The sequence below is a fragment of the Mytilus trossulus genome, chromosome 4, assembly GCF_036588685.1.
Source record: "Mytilus trossulus isolate FHL-02 chromosome 4, PNRI_Mtr1.1.1.hap1, whole genome shotgun sequence".
In the NCBI taxonomy this organism is placed as follows: domain Eukaryota; kingdom Metazoa; phylum Mollusca; class Bivalvia; order Mytilida; family Mytilidae; genus Mytilus; species Mytilus trossulus.
The window spans coordinates 13,122,993-13,149,804 of record NC_086376.1 but is presented as its reverse complement, the minus strand read 5'-3'; the positions used below and the strand labels follow the sequence as shown (position 1 = coordinate 13,149,804).

Here is a 26,812-nt window from a genome sequence, read left to right as displayed (position 1 = left end):
TGTAGTTCATACGTGTTTCTCGTTTCTCGTCTTTATATAGACCGTGGGTTTCCCCGTTATAATAATTTTACAATAGAATTTTTTGGGCCCCTGATAGCTTGCTATTCGGTGTGAACCAAGGCTCCTTGTTAAAGGTCGTATATTCACCTAAAATGGTTTTCTTTTATAAAGTGTTACTTGAATGGAGAGTTGTCTCATTGGCACTAATACCACATTTGCCTATATCTATGACAAATATAAAATTATTGTTATTCCAATAGCTTTTTGTACAAAAAATGACATTATATCCATAGACATAGACACGATGTGAACTGCAGGTCATATATATTTTTAATGACAGTGACTTCTATTTCGTCGACCAGAGATCACTACGCATAGGACCAGGCAAACTATAATCACAATAAGCGGTGAGTATGTAAAAAAAAAAGATAAATTGCTTTATACCGCAGGCAAACAAGAAAAGTTAAAACAATCATAAGTTAACCTTTCCTTTCGGATTTTGAGATTTAATTTTGAATCTCAGTAGAAAAACTAAGGTGTTTAGATATTTTGCATAAACTGTTCTCGTCACGGTTACATACCTATTTAATGTTAAATGATATTCAGTGCAATTCATTGCGATTAGTGATAAGGGTTTTGTATTTAATCATGATAATTTAACATTTAAAAATTTTTTTTTAGAGCTAAATTATGAGTTAAAAAAAATAATTTTGTATCGGACAATCGTATACATATCTAGGAATCCCAAATGATTTATGATTCAGATAGAGGGAAAAATAACACAGCTGTAAAACTTCGTTTAAATATTTACGTCTAGTATCGTGCGTCAAAACTTTCAGAAGCGAAAACGGCCTTGATCCCAAATGTTTTGATTTGTGAATCATTACACACAGATTATGTTCTATTACGCAGATCTCTCTAGATCGTCGATTGTTGAGGTTTACGTTGAAGTATCGAAATGGCATCTTCTTTATGGAAAGCAGCGTCTCTTGTTTTATTTGCTATCAGAATAGTAAAATCTGCAAGTATTTCAAACAACAGTAAGTACCATTAACACAGAAAGAGGCGTCGTTCACCACAGTTAAGTTTTAGCTTTTTATTTTAATGATACATATTTCGCGCGTTTGCACATTTCATATTTTCATGGAGTAAACGCTTATCTCATTTTGAATTTTATTACAATTTTATATGTCTCGTCTGATGCGATTATTTTGATATTTAAACCGAAAAGATATTTTTAACTGCAGACAATGTCAAATTAAGCTTGAGATAGACTATATGAACAACTGTTGCCTTAATATAAGATATTCACGCCTTTTCATCGCAGAACAAATTTAGCGTAAACTGACTTGTCTCTGAATTAACGATAAAAAGAACAAGAACAAAAAAGTACCAGTATTTAGTCAACTAAACTCTTTTTGATATACATGTATTCGTATATATAATTATATATATTAGAATGAATGTAAAAATTCGTCTTAACAATGTTAGATATCCGCAAAATTTTGTTCTTCCAAGGTCGGGATTCGAACTCATATAAAAAGGAAGATGTGGTATGATTGCCAATGAGACAACTGTCTACAAGAGACAAAAAAATTACACAGACATTAACAACTATAGGTCACCGTACGGCCTCAACAATGAGCAAAGCATATACCGCATAGTCAGCTATAAAAGATATATAGATATATATGTTTGTCATGGTGGTATGTAGGAATAATATTAATGTGTTCATCGAAAATATGAAATTGGACTGTTTCATTGAAACTTTAAATAATTTTCTCTGGGCATTGCACATGGTTATATTATCTAGTATATCTTCGGCGTTACTTTAAATGTATTCCGAGTTATTTTTATTTTTATTTCCTTATAGATGAATCAAATACCAGACTTCCTATAGACTGTGGTGACATTGATATCAACAGAGGCAGTGGTGTGTACAAAATATATCCTCAAGGATATGGCATCAATGTCTTCTGTGATATGGAAACAGAAAATGTAGACGGAGGATGGACAGTACGTTTGTATGATACATTTATGCAACATTCTATGTATTAATTAATAAATTCTTCATAGATACAAGGATTAAAATTTTATACTTACGTCAGACGCGCGTTTCGTCTACAAAAGACTCATTCGTTCAGTGACGCTCGAATAAAAAAATGATTAAAGGGGCCAAATAAAGTCCAAGAGCATTGAGAACCAAAAATTCCTAAAAGTTTTGCCAAATACAGCTAAGGTAATCTATTTCTGAGGTAGAAAAGCCGTAGTTTTTCAAAAATTCAAAGTTTTGTTATCAGTTAATTTATAATTATGAACTTATGAATGATAACTCATGTCAACACTGAGTGGGCTGGTGATACCCTCCGGGAAATTAATCTCCACCAGCTGTGGCATCGACCAAGTGGTTGCAAATAAAGTCATCATAGATACCAGGATTAAAATTTTATACTTAAGTCAGACGCGCGTTTCGTCTACAAAAGACTCATCAGTGACGCTCGAATAAAACAATGTTATAAAAAGGCCAACTGAAGTACAACATTGAAGAGCATTGAGGACCAAAAACTCCTAAACTTTTTGCCAAATACAGCTAAGGTAATCTAATCTTGAGGTAGAAAAGCCGTAGTTTTTCAAGTATTAAAAGTTTTGTTAACAGTTAATTTATAATTATGAACATATCAATAACTCAAGTCAACACAGAAGTGCTGATTACTTAGCTGCTAATACCCTCGGGGAAATAAATCTCCACAAGCAGTGGCATCGACCAAGTGGTTGCAAATAAAATCATCATAGATACCAGGATTAAAATTTTATATTTACGTCAGACGCGCGTTTCGTCTACAAAAGACTCATCAGTGACGCTCGAATAAAACAATGTTATAAAAAGGCCAACTGAAGTACAACAATGAAGAGCATTGAGGACCAAAAATTCCTAAACGTTTTGCCAAATACAGTTAAGGTAATCTATTCCTGAGGTAGAAAAGCCGTAGTTTTTCAAGTATTCAAAGTTTTGTTAACAGTTAATTTCTAATTATGAACATATCAATGATAACTCAAGTCAACACAGAAGTGCTGATTACTTAGCTGCTAATACCCTCGAGGAAATAAATCTCCACCAGCAGTGGCATCGAACAAGTGGTTGCAAATTAACTCATCATAGATTCCAGGATTAAAATTTCATATTTACGTCAGACATGCGTTTCGTTTACAAAAGACTCATCATTGACGCTCAAATCCAAAAATGTTTAAAATGCCATATAAAGTACGACGTTGAAAAGCATTGAGGACCAAAAGTTCCTAAACGTTTTGCCAAATACAGCTATTAAAGGTAATATATTCCTGAAGTAGAAAAGCCGTAGTTTTTCAAAAATTCATAAAAACATATATGTTCCTATAAACTGATACATTTAAAATATCCTGTTTACAAAACCTCATAATAAGAAGGGGGTTCTCTACTAGAAATATATAACCATAGCTGATCTTCGTACAATGTTTTTGTCCCGAGTGCGTTTCAATTTCGTTCTTCTATTGGCCTTTATAAGTTTTATTGAAGTGTTACTGATATGTCTTTTGTAGACGAAACTCAGATCTTGCGTACACGAATCTACGATCAGTTAATAGTAATTAAAAGTACCAGGATTATAATTTTATACGCCAGACGCGCTTTTCGTCTACATAAGACTCATCAGTGACGCTCAGATCAAAATAGTTAAAAGCCAAATAAATACAAAGTTGAAGAGCATTGAGGATAAAAAATTCCAAAAAATTGTGCCAAATACGGGGTTAGAAAATCCTTAGTTTTTCGAAAAATTCAAAGTTTAGTAAACAGAAAATTTATAAAAATGACCATATAATTGATGTTCATGTCAACACCGAAGTGCTGACTACTGGGCTGGTGATACCCTCGGGGGAAAATTATTTTTTACTAATTTTTTACTAATTTCGAGTGTTCCTGATAATGGATATTCATGAAACATGGGTTGTACACGCCAGCATTGGTGTAATGCATTATAATGCAAACGATGCTAACTAAATATTTAACGTTTCTTTGCCGATATGATGCAAAAGACGAAAGGAGATTAAAGTGGCAATAGAAGTTGCAATGTTAAAAATGAGCCTGTTTGATGTAGGGAAATTTGACCGGTTTTATTAGAAAGATCAACACCTGTAAAATTGATAAAAAAGTGAATTAAGTTCGCATTTTGCATTTACTTTTAGAAAATAATTTATAGATACATATGTATAAAACAAAAGATTTGCATAATGTATTCTTTGATTTAGGTCTTTCAGAGACGAATGAATGGTGACGTTAACTTTTACAGAGGATGGAATGAGTATAAAGCAGACTCTTAACAAAGAACATTGGCTTGGTAAATACTTTAATTGAATGGAAACTGCTTCACTATCTGAAGTGTCATAGTTCACCACAAAATTTTGGTATGGATTCGTTTCTCAATCTTAAGTTTTCTCTGTAGTTCTGTTTGTCTTGATGACATTTGGTTGTGCTGTTGTAATTAGTCGGAAACAATTTATATGTTTACTTATAACAGTATTATCAGAAAAGGGGCTTTGAGAAATTAAAAACCGATTGTGAAAGTTTTTCCGCATTGAATATTTTTTCCAATAATTGATAAGATGCTTCTTTTAGGTTTTAATCATTTACTATTAAAGTTATTTTTATACCGACTCAAAAACATTAATGGTCATAGAAATTTTGTCTGAAATTAATGTATGTTTTATGTTTTTTTCTTTGATTTGGTCTATTTACCATGCTGAATGTACAGCGCATTAGAATATTTTTATATTGGACACTTTATAAATGTTCAGTATCATTATTAAGTAAGGGAGATTATTTGCTGCTTCCACTTAAGAAATGACACTTCCGTTCTCAAACATGCAAATGTTAATTGGACATGCTTTGATACTATATATGCCCTTGAATTTTTACTAGATAACATTTTTGTTCGCTTTGGGGATTCCGTATATCGTCAGATTATCGGAGTTCCAATGGGGACTAACTGTGCACCACTTATTGCGGACCTCTTTTTGTATTGTTATGAGTTACAATTTATGACAAAAATAAGCAAAGACCCATCAAAACAACATCTGATTAACAAATTTAATAATACTTTTAGATATTTGGATGATATTTTGGCTCTCAATAATGACGACTTCAGTATGTATATTAATGAAATTTATCCTGCTGAACTTACTTTAAATAAAGCTAATACTAACAATGACCACTGCCCTTTCCTCTATCTTGATATCTAAATCACTAACGGAAAGCTGAATACTAAAATGTATGATAAAAGGGATGATTTTTCATTTCCTATCTTTAATTACCCGTTTTAAGATGGTGACGTTCCCTTGTCACCATCTTACGGTGTTTATGTATCTCAACTTGTACGATTCGCTCGTGTATGTAACAATGTTTTAGATTTTAACGAGAGAAATTTATGTATTACTGAAAAATTATTACACCAGGGTTTTCGATATCACAAACTAGTCAAAACATTTACTAAATTTTATCATCGGTATAAAGACATCATTGTAAATATAGCTCAACATGCAGACTTCTTATACGTTCAGGTATTTCACATCCAATTTTTTATGGAAATATTCTTTATAAAGCACAAAGGTGTCAGTATTCACCTCAGAAACTTACAAAACCTTTGAATAGACTTATTAAGAAGGGATATAATTACGATACTGTTGTCAAGTCATTAAAGATTGCATATTTTGGCGTTAATATTGAATTTTAATGTGCCTATTGTTATGCGTTTGCTTTTCTTCATCGGTTAGAGGTATAGGGGGAGGGTTGAGATCTTACAAACATGTTTAACTCCGCCGCATTTTTGCGCCTGTCCCAAGTCAGGAGCCTCTGGCCTTTGTTAGTCTTGTATTATTTTTATTTTAGTTTCTTGTGTACAATTTGGAAATTAGTATGGCGTTCATTATCACTGAACTAGTATATATTTGTTTAGGGGCCAGCTGAAGGACGCCTCCGGGTGCGGGAATTTCTCGCTACATTGAAGACTTGTTGGTGACCTTCTGCTGTTGTTTTTTTATTTGGTCGGGTTGTTGCCTCTTTGACACATTCCCCATTTCCATTCTCAATTTTAAACAGAAAAATAACTATATGGTTCTATGTACTTTCATTTGAAATAAGGGAGATAATAAACCACTTCCATTCGGTGTCATTAGAGAGCTATAAGATGACTTCTGATTTCAAATAATGGCTACTACTACGCAATTTTACTTTATTTGGGAAGGTCAAGAAAATATTTAAATTAGAAATGGCATCAAATGCTAGGACATACAGTTTATAAAAATTCCCATTCAATCTCTAAGATTTTAAACTCGTAAAGCTTACAAATAATAATATAGAAAATGAAGGTATTGAAATATATCATAAGCTTGTTATTTTTTGTGAGTTTTTATCTGAATCCATTCATGTTGATATTCTATGTTTTACAAAGGAAATGACAAACTCCATAAACTGACTGGCCAGGATGAACATGAACTTTTGATAACAATGCAGGACTTTGGAAATAAAAAGCGTATTGCTAGATATTCAAACTTCAAAGTTGGCAATGAAGCAACTAAGTTCAACATGACGTTTTCAAAATTTACTGGAGATGTTGGTGAGTAATCTAATTTATTTGTATTTCTTTAACGTGCATGCCGCCTAAATCATCCATATTGAGAAAAGAAATCAAATATTTCGAAAGAGTATTCAGATATCGAAAAATTGTGTCGCTGATCATTGGTTTTATCGTTGTCAATAAAATGTAATTTCATGCGACTTTCATACAAGTTAAAGGTTGAGCTAGATAAGACCAGGTTTAATCCACTATTTTTGACATAAGTAAATGCCTGTACCAAGTCTGGAATATGACAGTTGCTATCCAATCGTGTGATGTGTTTGAGCTTTTGATTGTGCCATTTGATTAGGGTTTTTTCGTTTTGAATTTATTTACCTTAAAGTTCAGTATTTTTGTGATTTTTATTTTTCAATTTGTTTTAACCATAAAGAAATAGACACATTCTATTGATAAAAACGCATTTTACCATATACTATCTTGATGAAACAGAATGATGAACAGTAGTACATAATTACATTATGTGCATACAAACTTCTTGCTTTTGTTTTTCTAAAGGTGACTCCTTAAGGCGTCATAACGGACAAGGATTCTCTACAAAAGATCAAGATAATGACTCTGATTCTAGAAACTGTGCAGAAACGTTTAAAGGTGCCTGGTGGTACGCATCCTGCCACGATTCCAACTTAAACGGACAATACCTTGGAGGTGAACACTCTTCTTTTGCTGATGGTGTAAACTGGCAACATTGGGAAGGCTATCATTATTCTCTAAAAGCAACATCTATGATGCTACGAAGAATGAAATGAAACTGGCGATTAATTCGAATGAGCTGATCTAAACACATGTTTATACGAAGTATGTCTGAAAAAAAGTAGAAATTATCAATTTATTCGGAAGAATTTAGGGTCTTTATGTTCTGTCTTCTAGCAATATGCTAAATTTACCTTTCGACTGTTGGACAATCCAAAACACTAGCGGGAATAATTGACATAATAGATAAAGACGACTGCATCTATCGACATATTATCTTACTCTGTTCAAAGATACGAAACACATATTTGATAATTAACACAGCGGCAGAAAAAAATGATAGTAACATTTAATGTTTGAAATATTATTCTGCCTATCATCCTCTGTCATGGTCTAATGATTTGCTTAGTTTACATTATAAGCTTGCGATTAAGACAGAAAACCTTTCGAGGTAGGTCAACAAAATTTGGTATGCAGTAGTATAAGCATTGCCATATCTCATTTCCCTGAAGATTATCCGACCCTTTCCAATCAGTCATGGTCTTTTGACTTTGAACTTTTTGCTTACTTTACATGTATTAGTTTGTTATTATGTAAGTTTATGACGAATGCCTTATGTTAAGTCAATGATATTCGGTATGCAAATGTATAGGCATTTGCAAGTTTCATTTCCATGGAGATTATATAACCCTATATCCGCATTATGGTTCATTTACTTTGAACTTGTCAATAGTTTACAAGTTAATGGTTGTGTTAAGGTTTGTTTAAAATTAACGACTTTTGATATTTTAGTGGTATTTGCTATGCACTTGTATTATCATTGGCACATCTCATTTCCATGGAGATGTTTAGACCTGAACTACAGTCATGGTTTATTGACTTTGAATATTTGCATAACTGACATATTAAAATATTGCTATTTTGATTTTAACATTTGCATTATCAAATTAACAGAGCGGCGAAACACATATCTGTGTTAACATTTTATACTTTTATATAAGGCATATTTTTATCAATTAGTGATTCTCGTCTCTTCGTTCCTTTTACGATTTTGACTTTATTTTTAGTCATTCAATAGTTAAGAGTTCAAAGTGTGATTACAATATTTTCATTTCTGGTATCTATGATGAGTTTATTTCCATATTCCATGGTTCAATCTTAAGGTTCAAATATCATTAATAATAAGACAAACGTTTTCTTATGTATCAACTTTAAACAATAATGCTTAATTTAATTATCAATAAATTTATTCAAAAGGATGTGATATTAACAAAAATCATATGATGAAGTAGAGCGTATGCTACTACTGAGAAATACGTTGACAGTAGGAAAGGGGCAACATTCTTAGATCATACTTTGAACTATTCCCATCTGCGTCAATTTCTAGACAGCAGTCGCTGATTTTATTTCATGTCTACTGGAATAAATAAACACACGTTTAAGTGTAGATTATTGAATGGAATGGAATTTTGTGTCCTCAATGCTCTTCAACTTTGCACTTGCTTGATTTTATAAATATTTTGATCTGAGAGTCAATAATGAGTCTTTTAAAAACGAAACGCGCGTCTGGTGTATTAAACTATTGAGTACCAAGACATAATCAATATTTTAACGTTTTATATTGCAAACATTTTTTTTCAATCCGAACACAAGACACTTTTCAATGATGCACTAAAGATCAATCTAGGCCTGTATTTATTTTCTCACAAGTGTTCCCTACAGTAGCAATTATACGTTTCCGGCAAGTATTATATTGCACAGTTCAGTTATTATATTATATGACGTATAACTTGTCGTTTGAATTTTTCATCCACCAAGATGGTCAAAAAGTCATCCATATGGTACTTTGTGATGCTATTTTATTTGATTATCGTACTGGTAAATTCTATTAGCGTTTCCAGTGAGTATCATTAAAATAAGCTATAAGAGTAAATTATGTTAGCGTTTCTGGTGATTATTATAAGAATATATTATAAGAGTGAATTATGTTTGCGTTATTATTTATTTTTTAATTATCTATACATTAAACACAATCATCTATCTTATGTTGAATTGGTGTTGGTATGCTTAAATTTACTACTTATTTTGTCAGCTTGAGCATTATATTTGTCTTTTTAAAGAATGAACAGTATATGTAGATTTTAAAAAAATGTAAAGGATGTACTAAGGTGAGGTTTTGGAATTGGTGTCAAATGTTCGGACTCCTTGTTTTTTCCCCATACCATTTACGATAAATATTTCGTCCCGAAACACCCATTTATCTGTTTATATAAGATTCAATAAATTATAAAAGGTCATTTGCGAAAATTTAAGCAGTTTCTTATTATTTTTTAATTTTGATTTGAGACCCAAATATACCAATGCAAATACAAGGTAAAAGCCCGAGTCAAACATTTTCCAACTTTGTTTTTTAAAATGAAATATTTTGAAAAGGAGCTCCATGACTTTTTTCAATATTTTTTAGTTAATTTTGTTTTTTGACAAATGCTCTTTTTTAATTTTACCTAATTACTTTTTATTAGGATATATTCCTCCCAGTCACCAGTGCTTTACGACTGGTGAAAAGATGGACAATTAAAAAAAAACTGGTTATAAATAGGGCCTTGGTTCTCAAATTAGGATTGCCTCTTAAAAAGTTGAATCACTGCATTTTTGGCAGTCCTATTTATGTTCTTTATTTGCAAATACATTTATCTACTACAGTTGACATGACCATAAATGATGACCGAATATTCGGGGGTTCCAGAGGGTCTCCAACTGATAAAAGTTATCAGTTAAACACTATTTATTTGTTGAAATAAATGTTTGGTTCGGCTCTTATTCTTAATGCATGGGAACTTTGTTTGAATCAGGGATTAGAATGACAAGCTTTTTTTCATCCGATGTTGGTTAATTAAGTTTGATTCTGTCGGTCTTTTTGAATTTACTTTATCATTCAATTTTTTTGTTATACTTTCTGCTTTGCACTCCACTTTATTTTCGAACTACTCTCCTACTGTCGTCACTGCAAAAACAGTGTTTGATTCTACATGTGAAACAATGTGATTCTAACCCACCAGAATAATGTCAGAAGTTCTTTGTTAATGTGGTTTGAGCAGCAGTAATATACATCCCTATTTTGTTTATTTCACAACATAAACTTTTGTTTATTTCACAACATAAACATCGTATTGGCAGATTGTTACGCTTGACAATTGTGATTTAATTAAAAACATCCTTCAAAGATACTTTAAATTTTAAAAATATCATATTACTAAGTGGATGTTAATAAAATTAACGGTACACATTTTCTTGCACCAGATGCGCATTTCGACAATACATGTCTCTTCAGTGATGCTTGTTGCCAAAATATTTGAAATACAAAGCTTATATAAAAGATGGGGAGCTATAATCCAAAAGGTTCAAAAAGTATAGCCAAATCCGTAAAAGGAACCAGAGCTATGCATGAGGGAGATACATTCCTTAATTTATAATATTTTCTCTCATTTTGTAACAGCAAATTCAATAACACAAAAAATCCGTATTTTCATTCCAGTACCGAAGTACTGGCTACTGGGCTGGTAATACCCTCGGGGACTAATAGTCTACCAGCAGAGGCATCGACCCAGTGGTAGTAATAAAATTAACGATACCAATTTTCTTGCACCAGATGCGCATTTCGACAATACATGTCTCTTCAGTGATGCTCGTTGCCAAATATTTGAAATCCAAAGCTTATATAAAAGATGGGGAGCTATAATCCAAAAGGTTAAAAAACTATATAGATTAAACTATAACATTGTCATCAATTTTGTATCACCAGCACAGAAGTAAGCAATCCAATGTTAAGATGAATATCAATGATGTGGAAATTTTCTTAATGTCATGCTTACAAAAGAATGATTTTTTTAAATACTAAGGATTTTCTAAGGCATATATAACTGTATCTCCCTGGCACAACTTTTTTGAAATTTTGGGTCCTCAATGCTCTTCAACTTTGTACTTGTTTGGCTTAACAACTATTTTGCGATCTGAGCGTCACTGATTAGTCTTATGTACGAGAAACGTGCATCTGGCATATTAAATTATAATCTTGGAAACAATTATAGAGGGTTTCATCAGATGATACCAGACATAGTTTCTTTCTATATTTTGTGAAGTAGCTGAATATTTATATCCTTCGGATCTACAAAATTACTTGCTGCTTTCTTTTTTGTTTTTGAATTTTGAGGTGATATTTTGGGACTTCAAATTTTCAGCTTGTATATCCAGACTCGCGTTTATCTTAATAAAAAGGCACCAGAAGTATACCGCTGTTCAAAATTCATCCATCAAATAATTGAATGCAACAAAATCAAACGCCGACATATATAGAAAAAAGTAAAATCACAAAAATACTGAACTCCGAAGAAAATTCAAAAAGGAAAGTATGTAGAAAATGATGGATTCAATCAGGTTTTAAACATAGCTAAACAACTTTTATGACAGTTATCAAAGGTACCAGGATTGTCATTTAGTTCGCCAGACGCGCGTTTCGTCAACATAAGACTCATCAGTGACAGTTGCACTTAATTCCATTATATGGACAAAGATGTATGAACAAAATAAACAAACATAATAGGTAAAGCTGTCAAAGAAAGGGATACAACATTCAACATTATGTTATAATTATAATCACTATAACAATAGACAAATATGTAACAAAGAAGCACACAATGGCTTATAGACCAAGCATATAAAAAAAGACAATAATACACACATTTACCATAGTACAACAACACAATGACGGGATGTATAAATACAGAGCCACGTCATATATGTATCAAAGAAACATAAAAAAAGGCATATAGACAAAGCACATAGCAAAGACGAAAGACAGGAATACAACAATGTTTGTCAATAACACAATAACGGGATGTATAAGTACAGGGCCACTTCATAATTAACCAATCGCTAATTTAGGCAGTGAGAAGAAAGATTGCACAGAACTACATTACTCGTGCTTTCAAATGTCTTAATAAGACCATTCATTCACAGTCAATATTCTTCACCATACTTAAATCAAAGTCCTACATTGTTTGACCCAAAAATATTTAAAAAGAGAAATATCTGTAAATATTAGGCCCGTTTTATTTTTTCTTCAATTTCTCAAAAAAATTACGAGTAACTTAATCTTATTTCACTCTATTGGTTGCAAAGTTTTATACATGCACTTACAAACAACGCTGCATTGCTAGTTCTCTCGAATTCTTTACAAAGTTTATTTCCAAAAAAACCGAACCTGTGATATCATACCAACAATTAAAACAGAGGATCAGGTTCCCCCTTTTCACACGATAAGTATCAACACAATTTACTCTTCAGTCAAGTGATATTTATTCAAGACTTATGTTTCTATGTCGTATGAGGCATATTGCATAATATTTTGAAAGGGGATTGGGCTTCTTGACGAAAAAAAATATGATTAGATTCTACACGACTTGTCTTATTTCCTTGCCATCTGATTTCAACTCAATTTGTATATGTTTTGCTTATAAATCAGAGTAATTTGTATTTTAGTGTCATGGTCTTGTATATTCTTGGAGTTGTGTAGTCTAAATGCACACATTTTTATCATATACTTGTGTATTATGATTTCAGTAAAGTTTTAAGCTTATGATAAATATGTATACAATATATAAAAAAGAAGATGTGGTATGATTGCCAATGAGACAACTATCCACAAAAGACTTAATAATTATCAAAGGTACCAGGATTATAATTTAATACGCCAGACGCGCGTTTCGTCTACATAAGACTCATCAGTGCCGCTCAGATCAAAACAGTTAAAAAGCCAAACAAATACAAAAATGAAGAGCATTTAGGACCCAAAATTCCAAAAAAGATGTGCCAAATACGTCTAAGGTACTCATATCCTGAGGGTAAGAACATCCTTAGTTATTAAAAAAAATCAAAGTTTTGTAAACAAAAAATTTATAAAAATGACCATATAATTGATATTCATGTCAACCCCGAAGCGCTGACTACTGGGCTGGTGATACCCTCGGGGACGAAACGTCCACCAGCAGTGGCATCGACCCAGTGTTGTAAATAGTTATCAAAGGTACCAGCACACAGACATTAACAACTATAGGTCACTGTACGACCTTCAACAATGAGCAAAGCCCATACTGCATAGTCAGCTATAAAAGGCCCCTATAACAATGTAAAACAATTAAAAGGAGAAAGCTAACGGCCTTATTTATGTAAAAAAAATGAACAAAAAACCAATATGTAACACATAAACAAACAATAACCACTGAATTTACAGGCTCCTGACTTGGGACAGGCACATTCATAAATAATGTGGCGGGATCCCGACCCTCCCATAACCTGGGACAGTGCTATAGCAGTACAACATAATATCGAACTATAAAAATCAGTTGAAAAAGGCCTAACTCATCAGATGGACAAAAATACAAGTGGACGTGGCCGGGTACTTATACATCCCGAAACAAAAAGACACAATGAACAGATCTGAGAGTACTCGCAGTTATTTTACAGCTAGTTCAAAGCCACTAACAACCAATAAAAAATCATGCATCTAAGACTAAACTATAAATCCGTAAACATCCTTCATCCAATGGATTTAGTGTAAAGACGTCATAAACAGCCAGAGAAAGACCTTGTGCAATGCCAAGTTACAGATATCGACAGATTGTAGATTCATGAATGTGTATATGAATATAACATACTAGTAATATTTAATTAGCTTTTAATTTACTGATAACAAAATAAATATTTATACCAATAAACACAATATTCATTGATCTTATTACAGTGTTGAATAGGTAACCTTTAATAATAAGTTTATTTAAAGGAGCGACAAGTTTACATGGATCATGGAACCAAACTTCAATACCAAATCTTTATATCTATGGAAAAATTTAGTAAAGGTTTTAAGTTATTTATGGTAACGATATCCCTGGTTTTATAATTTACCAGTAATACATAGGTTGCGTTCGTTAAAATCTAAAACGTCACAACAGACACGGGAATAGCGAACAAGTTGTGAAATATAAACACCGTAAGATGGTGTCAAAGTAACATCACCATCTAAGAATGGAAAATTAATAATAGGGAACGAAACATCGTTTCTTTTGTCGTAAATTTTAGTGTGGAGTTTTCCGTTTAAAACCGAAATATCTAAATCAAGGAAAGGACAGTTATTACAGAATAAATTTGATTTATTTCCTTGGGGTAAATTTCAGCAGTATATTGAGAAAATTCTTGATAATTTAACGAAAAAATATCATCAAGATAACGATAAGTGTTGTTGAATTTATCAATTAAATTCAATTTCGACGGGTCTCTGCTGAGATTAGTGATAAACTATGATTCGTAACAGTTCAAAACAAGTCTGCTATTAAAGGGGCACAATTAGTGCCCATGGGGATACCTATAACCTGTCGATAAACTTTGTTGCCAAAATGACATAAATATTATCAAGTAGAAAATTCACAGCTTCAATCATCTCAGCACACCGCCAGTAATAAAATTAACGGTACCAATTTTCTTGCACCAGATGCGCATTTCGACAATACATGTTTCTTCAGTGATGCTCGTGGCCAAAACATTTAAAATCCAAAGCTTAAATAATAGAAGAAGAGCTATAATCCAAAATGTCCAAAAAAGTATAGCCAAATCAGTGAAAGGAATCAGAGCTTTGCATGAGGGAGATACATTCCTAAATTTCTAATAATTTCTAATATTTTGTAACAGCATTTTTTAATAACACAAAAAATCCGTATTTTCATGCCAGTACCGAAGTACTGGCTACTGGGCTGGTGATACCCTCGGGGACTAATAGTTCACCAGAAGAGGCATTGACCCAGTGGTAGTAATAAAATTAACGGTACCAATTTTCTTGCACCAGATGCGCATTTCGACAATACATGTCTCTTCAGTGATGCTCGTGGCCAAAACATTTAAAATCCAAAGCTTAAATAATAGAAGAAGAGCTATAATCCAAAAGGTCCAAAAAGTATAGCCAAATCCGTGAAAGGAATCAGAGCTTTGCATGAGGGAGATACATTCCTAAATTTATAATAATTTCTAATATTTTGTAACAGCATTTTTTAATAACACAAAAAATCCGCATTTTCATGCCAGTACCGAAGTACTGGCTACTGGGCTTGTGATACAGTAAGTTTATCTAGCATATTTACCTTTCTCGTTAGAGAAGAAGGCTTTAAATGAGTTGCAGCAAATAAATCTGCTACTACATGAAACTGATCATCGACTATCATTAATCGGATTTATATATAATCAACAGAAAAGAAACCAACACGTTATATATCTTATGCGTTGAAGGAAGTAATTTTTTGGATTTACAGTACTAGTGAATCCGAAAATTCAGTATTTAAAAAAAATAAAATACTGAACTTCGGAGATATCAAAACGGAAAGTCCCTAATTAAATGGCATTACCAAAAGCTCAAACGTTATCAACCGAATCAATATCAACTGTCATTTTCAGACTTCGTACAGGCATTTTCTTATGTCAACTTTGTAGTGTTTTCTTATTCTTAATTTGCAGATATGCTTGCTTACAAGGGTCTTGTATATCCGTTATTTTAAAGTTCTTTTTAGAGATTTTAATTGGCCTCTTAGAATCTTATATATCAAATGTTTATTGACTTCCCGTGCATTTAAAAACCATATAATTTGCCTGTACTCTTTAATTGAAAAGGACCATGTGAAAAAAACATCGATTAAAAGTGGTATTTTGGATATTTATCTAAAACTGTTTAAAAATATTGATAGCAGATCGATAAAAACAATTTCGGTGTCTTTTATAATTTCTAATTTCAAATCAGTATCTTTCTCGAAGAACGAGCCTAGAATGATAATTTGTTTTCTAATTCCTTATGTGTGATTTTAAATTTATAGGTAGATATAACATCGGTTTTCCTTCTGACTGTGGTGACATCGACATTAAGAAAGGCACTGGTGTGTACATGATTTACCCTGAAGGATTGGAGGATGGATTCAATGTATATTGTAATATGGAGACGGACAACGTAGGGGGCGGATGGACGGTGAGTAAAATCACCGACAGTTCAAATGTGTATTAGATTGAAACGTATGTGTATCTCGAGGAGTTCAGTTTTACAATTTTTGTGTATTTCAATTGCAAATGCATCAATGCAACTTTTGATCAAATTTAAATGTAGTTATATGTAAAAAAAATCAAAAAAAAATCAAACAAAACCACAAAAAACTAAACAAGAACACAAAAAAAGAGTAGTCTTTGGGACTCAAGTCAGATCTATATAGTATGTATGTTTACTAAAACATAAACAACAGTTTGATAAGATTAATATAATTTTCGTTTTTATTGAATAGTACAATAGACCCCACTGAGAAATAAAATGATACAAAAAATAACTGTTTAATACTGAATGCATTGAACTATAGATCTCGTAAACACCAACACCAACACTCGGCTCACATAAAAGAAAGACATACAAACAAAGAAGATAGAAAGACAGACATTATTTAGGAACTGTCCTTTTTGAATATTTCTCAGAGTTCAGTATTTTTGTGATTTTACTTTTTAACATTAACATTTCTCTTTTATATTTTTCATTGTTTCTTTATTAATGGGCATGGTTTTTTTTTTCAATTTTGAAGGCCGTCATTTGTATGTAGTGTTCATCTCTGTCCTTTTGTCTCAGGTACCGTGGTAAATCACTCGAGGGTGAAACATCTGATTAAATGAATGCAACTTGTCCAATATATCTTATTAGAAAAATGAAAAAAGGCACTTCGGGGCTATCAAACGCCATACATTTAGAATACCGGTACCATAAAACATATGACAAACAACGAAAAGACAACAACTGTCCTTAAAATATTAAAGAACAAGCATTACGAACTCCACCAGAACCAGGTGCTCCATGAGGATAAACAGTTCCATCTCCATTGCTCATAGCAAATACATTTACAGATATTTCGAATTCCGCGATGTAATTATCATAATCATAATAGAAAACACAATACACGAAATATCGTACCAATTGGAATAATCAGCAGCTGCGCCATGAGCGCATGATACGCCCTTACTCTTGTCTGAGAAGTTTTATGCAATAATCATAAATAGTTTTTGAGATACGGCGCGACATGTAAAAAAAACTTTTTTTACAAAAAAACTCGATAACTCTAAAAAAATAATTTTAATCACCACCAAAAAGTATTCAGATCTTTAGATTAATATAACTAAGAGGTGTGTAAAGTTTTAAGCAAAAGCCATTGATGGGTTCTAAGATACGATGCAACATGTTAAAAAAAACCTCTTTTTAACAAAAAAACTCAATAACTCCAAAATGTATTTATGAATCATCACAAAAACGTATACAGATCTTTTAATTATATAACTTAGGTCACATGCAACCTCTCAAGAAACTTGTTAAAGCATGAGTTTCTACAATATGTTTTGATGATTTTTATTTCCTGAGATACTTTTAAACGAGCCGTAAACAAAAAGTCGTTATGGACATTTCAAATAAAGATACGAATCTCTTTACAACAATAGGTGTTCCAACAACGACTAAACGGTGATGTTGATTTTTACAGAGGATGGAATGATTATAAATTTGGGTTTGGAACATTGGACGGAGAACATTGGCTGGGTAAGTTTTCTCGTAATCTATTTCTACATGCTATTATTATGCATTCTCAAATAATACATGTTCTAAATCAGTCGAGAAAACTAAAAAAAAATATACCTGTTTAACGTCCAATTTATAAGATCTTACTTTACTATCATAAGATACATATTAATTGATAAAGTTTGTAAAAGCTTTTCGATTTGCCACAAACTACTGTTTCATCGCAAGCTGATATGTAGTAAGTATATGTTTTTAAGTTTTAATTTAATGAAACATATACAACACTTTCTGGATATTTAAAAATATGTTACCCTTTACTTGAAAATTGAACAATTGTCATATTAGTCGAATGTTTCGCTCGGGACAGTTTATTTTGCTGTCGTACGTAAACTCAGTTTGCGACATATTCCGTTGTACGTAATCTAGGTTTAAAAACAATAGTTTTCTCTAAGTATGACGATAAGTGTTGGTCAGTAAAAAACATTGAAACATAAAGATTTCATTAGAATGAAACAGTAATTGAACGACAATATAGAAAACATAAAAGCTATAACAATACTCAATGCTGTATTCTAAATTTCAAGCTATAAATCACCACGAGTCTACACAGTTCGTGTCAATATATCTGAATGTTTAGAGGGGAAAAAAACAAAACAAACATTGAATTTGAAACTAATTAATTGTTCCTAGCTTTACAGTGTCAAAGTGGCGATATTAGTATGACCTACACACACTTCATAAAATATTCTCTACACCTTCTGGTCTGTTAGTGATATATTCCAATATCCTTGTTTTACTTTCTTTATCGAGGTTCATTCGTACATCAACATTGTTTAATTTCGGATAAAAAGGTCCTGTAAGAAATATACATTAAGAGATTTTAAAGGAAATCAATGCATATTTCTAGGACATTCCATCGGATTTTTTTTTTAAATTAAGTATTTATTGTATAGAAACATAGATACTAATCCGCGAAGGTGCATTCAACTCATATAGTTCATTATAATATAAATTACTATTATGTATTATCAGTAAATATTGTGCCTATATTTAACATATAGGCAATAACAAGCTCAACATTATTACCAACCAAGACAAGTACGAACTCTTAATCACGATGCAGGACTTTACCAATCATACTGGATATGCAAAATATGCAAATTTCAAAATCGGGAATGAAGGTTCAAAATTCAAGATAACCACTTCATCCTATACTGGCAACGTTGGTTAGTTTATCAAATAAGATTATAAATACATTTGGTTTTGTGCTGAATTTATTTATGATTGGGTTACGTTTCGTTGACATCACGTTTCATTGACATGTACCAAAGACGTTCTTCTCTTCATTGCATAATAAATATAAAACTATTTGAAGAAAATTGAATATTCAATATAAAAAGCGCCCTTAATACTATAATTTGCATGGGGAAAATAAATCCATCTAATTTCTTTTAAATTTTAATGGGGGAGTCGCATATATATGTCGTTTATGTTGATAAAACATGGAGGAAGAAAATTTAATGGTGAGCATTTTGTGTTAAAGGAAAAAAAAGCGAAGTTGTAGTATTCGAACAATGGGTTTTGAGAAACAAAATGTAGACTGCAGGGGGGTTTGTTCTTCTGTAGATTATTTAGAAAATTCATTACTTCATTGGAATAAGATTTTATTTCATTTTACATACGTCTAGCAATCCTTGATTAAATTATTATGAGTGAATGAATATCGTTATTTAATACGGGACATGTCATGAATTTATACCTTTTTTTTCAAAGGTGATTCACTAAGCAACCATAATGGTAAGAACTTTACTACGAAAGACCAGGATAACGACGAATATGGAAGTAACTGTGCTTCCTCGTTCAAAGGTGCATGGTGGTACGGATCCTGCCACGATTCCAACTTAAATGCACAGTATCTTGGCGGGAAACACACGTCACACGCTGATGGAATCAATTGGAAAGCTTGGAAAGGCCATAACTACTCATTAAAGACAACCAACATGATGATTCGAAAGAAAAAATAAGAAACCATTGCAAAATTTGTTATTTATCGAAAAGTCTTTTTTAGTTGCAATTCATTACAAGGTATAGTTTAGGTGAGGCTAAACAAACTAGAGTAAAACAGATAGAAATTAATCAACATTTGAATAAAACGAAATAAAAAAAGATTTGTTTTTATTTCCTGAAAAAAGCAATTAATGATCAAGCACACAAGAAAAGAACATAACAAAGGAGTTTGTCCGGTAAGGACCGATTTTGGCCTCAAATTTCAGGTTCATCTGAGGAAAGATTTTGAACATTTTTTAAACAGTTAAGTGTCTATTGCATTTCATTCAATTAGTTTATGTGAAAGATTTTTAACTCATTTAGTCATTAAACACGATCCGATTCAAGCTCAAATATGAAAAAACTACCAAACTTGCCAAAAAATGTAACTTTTTCAGATGTTTTTTTGTCAGAAATGAAAGTGGCCGCATCCGTATTCATCCCCAATCTTTTAATTTATATATGTTATGTATTATCATCAAATACAACTTACATTTTAATATTAAGGATGAACACGAATGCGGTCACTTTCGTTTTACACGGAAACCGTCTAAAATTTAACTAAAATGCTAGAATTGTGAAGATTTTAGTAATTTAGCATGACTTAACGGTGCTAGTACCCGATATATGTGCATTGTACTGTCAAAAACAGCACTTATTTGTGTAGCAGAAGCAATCGACTTTTAAATAAATAACTAAAAGTTTAAATTTTTAAACTTTTGTAAATCTGCTATATTTTGGGGCCAAAAAGGGATCATACTAGACCTACTACTTTGGGTAATAATTATACATTTTTTTCTGATGATACGAAAAGAAAGAGATGTGGTATGAATGCCCTTAATGTATCTACCAGAGACGAGGATTGTAAACAACTATATATTACCTTTATGAATGTGACCTAATGAATTATACTATTTACGGGATTTGGTATAGCATGAGCAACACGACGGGTGCCACATGTGGATCAGAATCTGCTTATCCGTCCGGAGCACCTGAGATCACCCCTAAGTTTTGGCGGGGTTAGTGTTGCTTATTCTTTAGTTTTCTATGTTGTGTCGTGTGTACTATTGTTTGTCTGTTTGTCTTTTTCATTTTTAGCCATGGCGTTGTCAGTTTATTTTTGATTTGTGAGTTTGACTTTCCTTCTGGTATCTTTAGTCCCTCTTTTACCGGAATATTTTATATACTTTATACTTTTCAGAGAAAAAACTGACATCTAATTGTCCGTATGATATATTGATGAAGAAATTTGAATGTTTCTTGCTTTGGAATATTTCACACCTGCAGATAGATCTTGACCTGATTAACAATTTTACAACTGTCAAATTAGCTCTAAATGCTTTGGTTTCAGAGATATAAACCAAAATCTACATTTTACCCTTATGTTCTATTTTAAGTCATGGCGGCCATCTTGGTTGGTTGGCCGGGTTGCCGGACACATTCTTTAAACTGGATACTCTATTTAAACTAGATACCCTAATGATGATTGTGGCTAAGTTAGGTTAAATTTGGCCCAGTACTTTTAGAGGAGAAGTTTTTGTAAAAGTTAACGACGACGACGGACGACGAGGACGGACGCAGGACGACGAACCCAAATTCTAATGCAATTTGTATGTAACAATTGTTTTCATTGGCTAACAGTTGCCGTCAAATGCGTAACTAAGGAGGAACAACCATTTTGAAATGATTGAATCAACAAATGTTCGATTACTACTATATAATCATAAATAAAACAAAACCTACCTCGAATTCGCCGTTTTAATGTTATTTTATCCGAATTTGAAGCGTACAGGTAACGTAATAACCTCCAGTTTGTAAGTTTTCATTTGTATGACGTCACGTTTACCCATGACGTCTTTGCGCCAAAGTCATTCATGAAGTTTCGCGGATTTTTTTTTTATTTGTCATTATGTCGTCTAATCTTTTAATTACCACACGTGACTTATTCCCGATTGTGACTGTTTTTCTGAATGTGAATTCGCATTATTATAAGACGTGTTACGGTACTTGTCTATCCAAGATTCATGTATTTAGTTTTAATGTTTAATGTTATATTTGTAATTCTCATCGGATTTTGTCAAATGTGTTTTTAGTCTTTTTTTATTATATTTAGGAGTTACGGAAAGAAAAATTAATCACCGCCTTTATTAATTATATTTAATTTTGTTCGATAATTTACGTTTGAAGTTGGATTCATAACAAACCGGATGTAAAATCAGTATTTAGTTCAATATAATCTTAAATCAATCCTAATTCTATCTTACTTTTCAATTATAGTTTTTAATATGTGACGTCATGCTGTTTCTAAATTTCATAAATTCAAATGTGGCGTAATGTTTGTGCCTTTTCGCTATCGTATGTGACGTCATTTTAAAATTTATATTTTACTGCGTTTAGGCCTGAACTGATTCGGGTGTGTATGTTCTGTGTTTGTCTTAGCATTGTGTATTCGGTTTTAGTTTTCAGTAATTAGTTAATACTTCAGTTTCATTATGTATATCTCTTTCATATTCATTTGATAAAATTAGCTGTTTACAATAGCATTAATTGTTCTAAATAATAAGGATGTTCTTATCCCAAGCATAAAAACTCACAGTGTAAAAACTACGCCGTATTTGGCACAACCTTTTTCAACTTTTGATCTTCAGTGCTGTACAACTTTGTACTTTTTTTCACTTTCGATCTTTTATATCTGGGCGTCACTGGTGAGTCTTGTGTTGACGAGGCGCGTTTTGGTAAATTATAATCCTGGTACTTTTGATAACTATTGGACGTATTGAATTTTAAACCTGATTCTTTTTGTTATCTGTTAATCATGTGTTTCTTTGTCTAATATGTTCTCCTATTTATTTGTATTGTAGTCCTGTAATATTATGTTGTCATTTCAATGTTATATTTAACTTTGCTATTTAAGTGCGAGGTTTGGCATGCCACAAAACCAGGTTCAACTCACCATTTTTATTCCCCTTTAAAAATGTCCTGTACCAAGTCAGGAAGATGGCCATTGTTATATTATTGCTCGTTTCTGTGTGTGTTGCATTTTAATGTTGTGTCGTTTGGTTTCTCTTATTTTTGTGATATTAAGATAAGACGTGACACGGTACTTGTTTATCCCAAATTCAGGTTTTTGGTTTAGATGTTATATGTGTTATTCTCGTGGAATTTTGTCTGATGCTTGGTCCGTTTCTGTCTGTGTTGCGTTTCGGTGTTGTGTCGTTGTTCTCCTCTTATATTTAATGCGTTTCCCTCGGTTTAAGTTTGGTACCCCGATTTTGTTTTTTGTCCATGGATTTATGAGTTTTGAACAGCGGTATACTACTGTATATTCTTTCTGAAATGCATTAGAATCTCCGCTACGCGTCGCCAATAAAACTGCATTTGCGACCGTCAAATCTATAATTGACGGTGGCAACACCATGGTTAAAAAATAAAAAGACAAACAGACAAAAAATAAAACACAATACACAACATAAAAAACTAAAGACTTAGCAACAAGAACCCCACCAAAAACTTGGGGGATCTCAGAATAAACAGTATATGTAGGTGTTAAATAATGTTTAAACTTGTTGTTATCGGAACTAAGACAGACTTAAAAATAAAACGAATAGGATAAATTTGACCCAGTCACCAGTGCTTTATGACTGATGTGATTATAAATAGAGTAGTGATTCTCAGATTGCGACTCCCTCATGCAAAGTTCAATCAATGCACTTCGGCTGTCCTATTTTGTTCATCTTTAAGTTCATTTAATGTGTATTTGGTTGTATTCCGCTTTCAAACTTAAAGTATCAAACGCATGTGAATAAGATTATGTCGTGGGAATGGAACCCGATATCATACGTCTGTATTTTACTGTTTTGCTGGTCAGTTATTCTAATTTCAAAATCTAAATTCCTTCCGTTATTATGCTAAGACATTAATTTGGCGAAAATACTAATATATTGACGTTTGAATTATTCTTAGCTACGTGAACCATATATTTTAATAACCGGATATTCGGAAGTTTCAGACAGCCGCAACTAATTTAAGTTTTTATTTTGATTGGTTCACGCACGTCGTTACAAAACCCATTGCCCCTGGGTGTTGCTAACCCATATCCCCGGACGTTGCTAACCCATATCCCCGGACGTTGCTAACCATTATCCCGGGGAACATCACGCAAGTTTTCCTTAGTTGCGCGAATGCTCCTTGTGTAATATTGTATTTTGTAGATTATCCAGGATGTATGTAATCAAATATGTGATGCATTTACGATTTTGTTCTATTATGCCAATCATTTACACTCATTTCATTAAATGCATGCACTAGACTGCCACATTTTTAAGGATTGGGCCTAATGACCATGCTATGCAAATGACCCACGTTGACGTCACACCATCTATGACATAACTCTTACAACATTGAGCGCCAAATTTGACTCAATCCAGTTTCTCTGTCTCCGTATAAAAAAACGTGTTATATTTGACTACCTGTAGGGTTCTACCAAGTACCTTACACCCCGTAAAATATGCAAAATTTCAAAATTTCAATAAAACTTTTTAGATAATGAAAAAAACGTTGTTTTCACGTTACCACTTTGTACCCGAGTTTCCATGAAACTCGCCCGATTTGGACTAAGACATGGGATAAATTCGTTATCTTCGTTCATATTCGTATATATGGATATTTTAATTATTCTGTCTAAAAATCGTATGCCACCACGAGAAACGTTTTTAATGAATTGATTCGATAATTCCATTCTTTTTGTAAAATTCTGCTGTAAGAAGTTGTGGTACCCATCTAGCACATACTCGATTCATATTTAAAATTTTAAATCATTTGATAAAATGTGGTGCGCTGTTGTCGTAGAAATGTCACATTTGTCTGCAACTTTGCGAACTGTTAGTCGCCGGTCACTGTTAATAACGTTCAAAACTTCATCTTTAATTGTTTCTGATTTTCTGAAAGATGGTCTACTTCCCGCTCATCGTCTTTCAAATTGTCTCTCCCGTCCCCAAACGTTTTGTGCCACTTGAATACCAATGAACGACTAACTTTGCTATGTTTCTCAGACTGTTTTAGAACTTGTTTGTTTCTGTTGACGTTTTTCCAATGTCTACACAAAACTCGATAACCGCCCGCTGCTCCACATTTTCCGTAAATGTCCGTTTTTCAGTGGTTCCGATTATGGATTCAATGCTTCAAATCGAGATTTCGCGGCCATTTCGAAATTTTGACCATTCAAATTTATCAGGTGTAACGTCAAGGCTATGGCCGACGTCACAATGCAAGTGTCATGTATTTTTGGCGGATTTTGAAACTAAAAATAACAAAAATGATAAAAAGCCTGCTTGTATGTGATATTTCCGGGTCCCTATTGCTTATATTTATATGATGTTGGTGTTATTATTTCGCATTTAAAATTGGACAAATATTGATATAAGCGAACTAGAATATAGTACAGGATAATAAATATGCAAAAAGAATTTTATCTGAAATGCTATTTTTAAGCAGACTATAGCTTTATGGACATCCCCAGACTAAAAAAACAAAATATTTTATATCTAATGGATCAAATGCAGCAACAAATTCAGTTTAATCAAAGAAATCGTATTTTTCATGGGAAATGGTCGTTACACCCCAAACGTTCCAGCTGATGGAGATTCAGGATGGACACCAACGTTTATGAAAGAATGACGGGGAATGATTAACTGCTGGAATCTGTCACGATATATGGATGAGAGTAGACTATAAGGAAAATAAACAATTGGACAGAGCAGAATTGTAGACGCCATCGAGTGTGCAAAACCTCAAACTTTAGAATTTATAGTCAAATTGAATCATGTGGGAAAGCGAACTTGTTTAATGACACTGACATTGATAAACAGCAAGTTAACAATGCGACACATGTAAAAAATTATGTCCGACTTCAAACAGAAATGGAATGAAAATTTGCATTAAGACACTAGTAGACAAAATTGTACAGGAGGGAACAAACTATTTTCATATAGAACATTTAAACAGGATGTTTTACCTAGAAATTTACCTAGATAAACTTACTATTCCCTCACACAGAAAACTTACTTTAAGGTTCTGTGGTGTTGACCCGATATGGGCGGAAACGGGACGCTACGGGAGTCTCTCGATAGATCAAAGACAATTATTTGATTAGCAGTGGTATATCTATGGAACCATCTACCGACATTTGGAGACAAAAATGCAAGTCTCTACAGTGTTTAAAATCACAGACTTAAACACCTTTATGTAAAAATGCTTTTTGATATCATTTAATTGGCATATTTCTTATCAAAATTGATACTTCACTAGGGAGACGATGTTTCCTTTCCTATTTGTGATTTCTCCTTCTAATGTTGTGGTGCCTTTGGTCTCTTTTTACGCTGTATGCATTTTTCAGTTCGATTTGTAATGAAGTTTTGAGGTAATCAATCAAAATATACTTGAGTTAATGCGCGATGTGTGCATAATTCATTAGTTTGTATACTACATGTAAATAGATACACAAACGGACAATGGTATATATGTTACAATGAATTTGTAAAATCAGGGATTCTGATAACCAGTGAACTGATTAGTTATTCTATAGAATCCCTGATTTTGACTAGAGATTTCACAAAATCACTGAAATAATTAAGATCTTTTTTTATCATTTTGGTTCCTCAATGCTCTTCAACATTTTACTTGTTTGGCTTTAAGCGTCACTGATGAGTCTTATGTAGACGAAACGCGCGTCTGGCATACTAAATTATTATCCTTGTAATTTTTACAGATTCCCTGATTTAAT

At 32.6% G+C, this 26,812-nt stretch overlaps 1 protein-coding gene and 1 pseudogene across 1 annotated transcript; both read left to right on the top strand.

Moving 5' to 3' along the window:
* Window positions 1-908: 908 nt before the first annotated feature.
* LOC134714724 (ficolin-2-like) lies at window positions 909-8,388 on the top strand (annotated as a pseudogene).
* A 668-nt stretch (window positions 8,389-9,056) lies between these two features.
* Window positions 9,057-20,153, top strand: LOC134714723 (fibrinogen C domain-containing protein 1-A-like). The gene is made up of 5 exons (XM_063576225.1): window positions 9,057-9,255; window positions 16,265-16,413; window positions 17,910-18,006; window positions 19,047-19,211; window positions 19,759-20,153. Exons 1-5 carry the CDS (start codon window positions 9,174-9,176, stop codon window positions 20,007-20,009), a joined length of 744 nt encoding a protein of 247 aa, XP_063432295.1. The 5' UTR covers window positions 9,057-9,173; the 3' UTR covers window positions 20,010-20,153.
* The last annotated feature ends 6,659 nt before the right edge of the window (window positions 20,154-26,812 follow it).

What these genes read in the sequence shown, in the direction of transcription:
- LOC134714723 (XM_063576225.1), top strand. Translation starts at nt 9,174, where the DNA reads ATGGTCAAAAAGTCATCCATATGGTACTTTGTGATGCTATTTTATTTG. An exon ending in ACGTAGGGGGCGGATGGACG is followed by an intron (nt 16,414 to 17,909) that starts GTGAGTAAAATC and finishes TTACAACAATAG; the next exon opens with GTGTTCCAACAACGACTAAA. An exon ending in GGACGGAGAACATTGGCTGG is followed by an intron (nt 18,007 to 19,046) that starts GTAAGTTTTCTC and finishes TTTAACATATAG; the next exon opens with GCAATAACAAGCTCAACATT.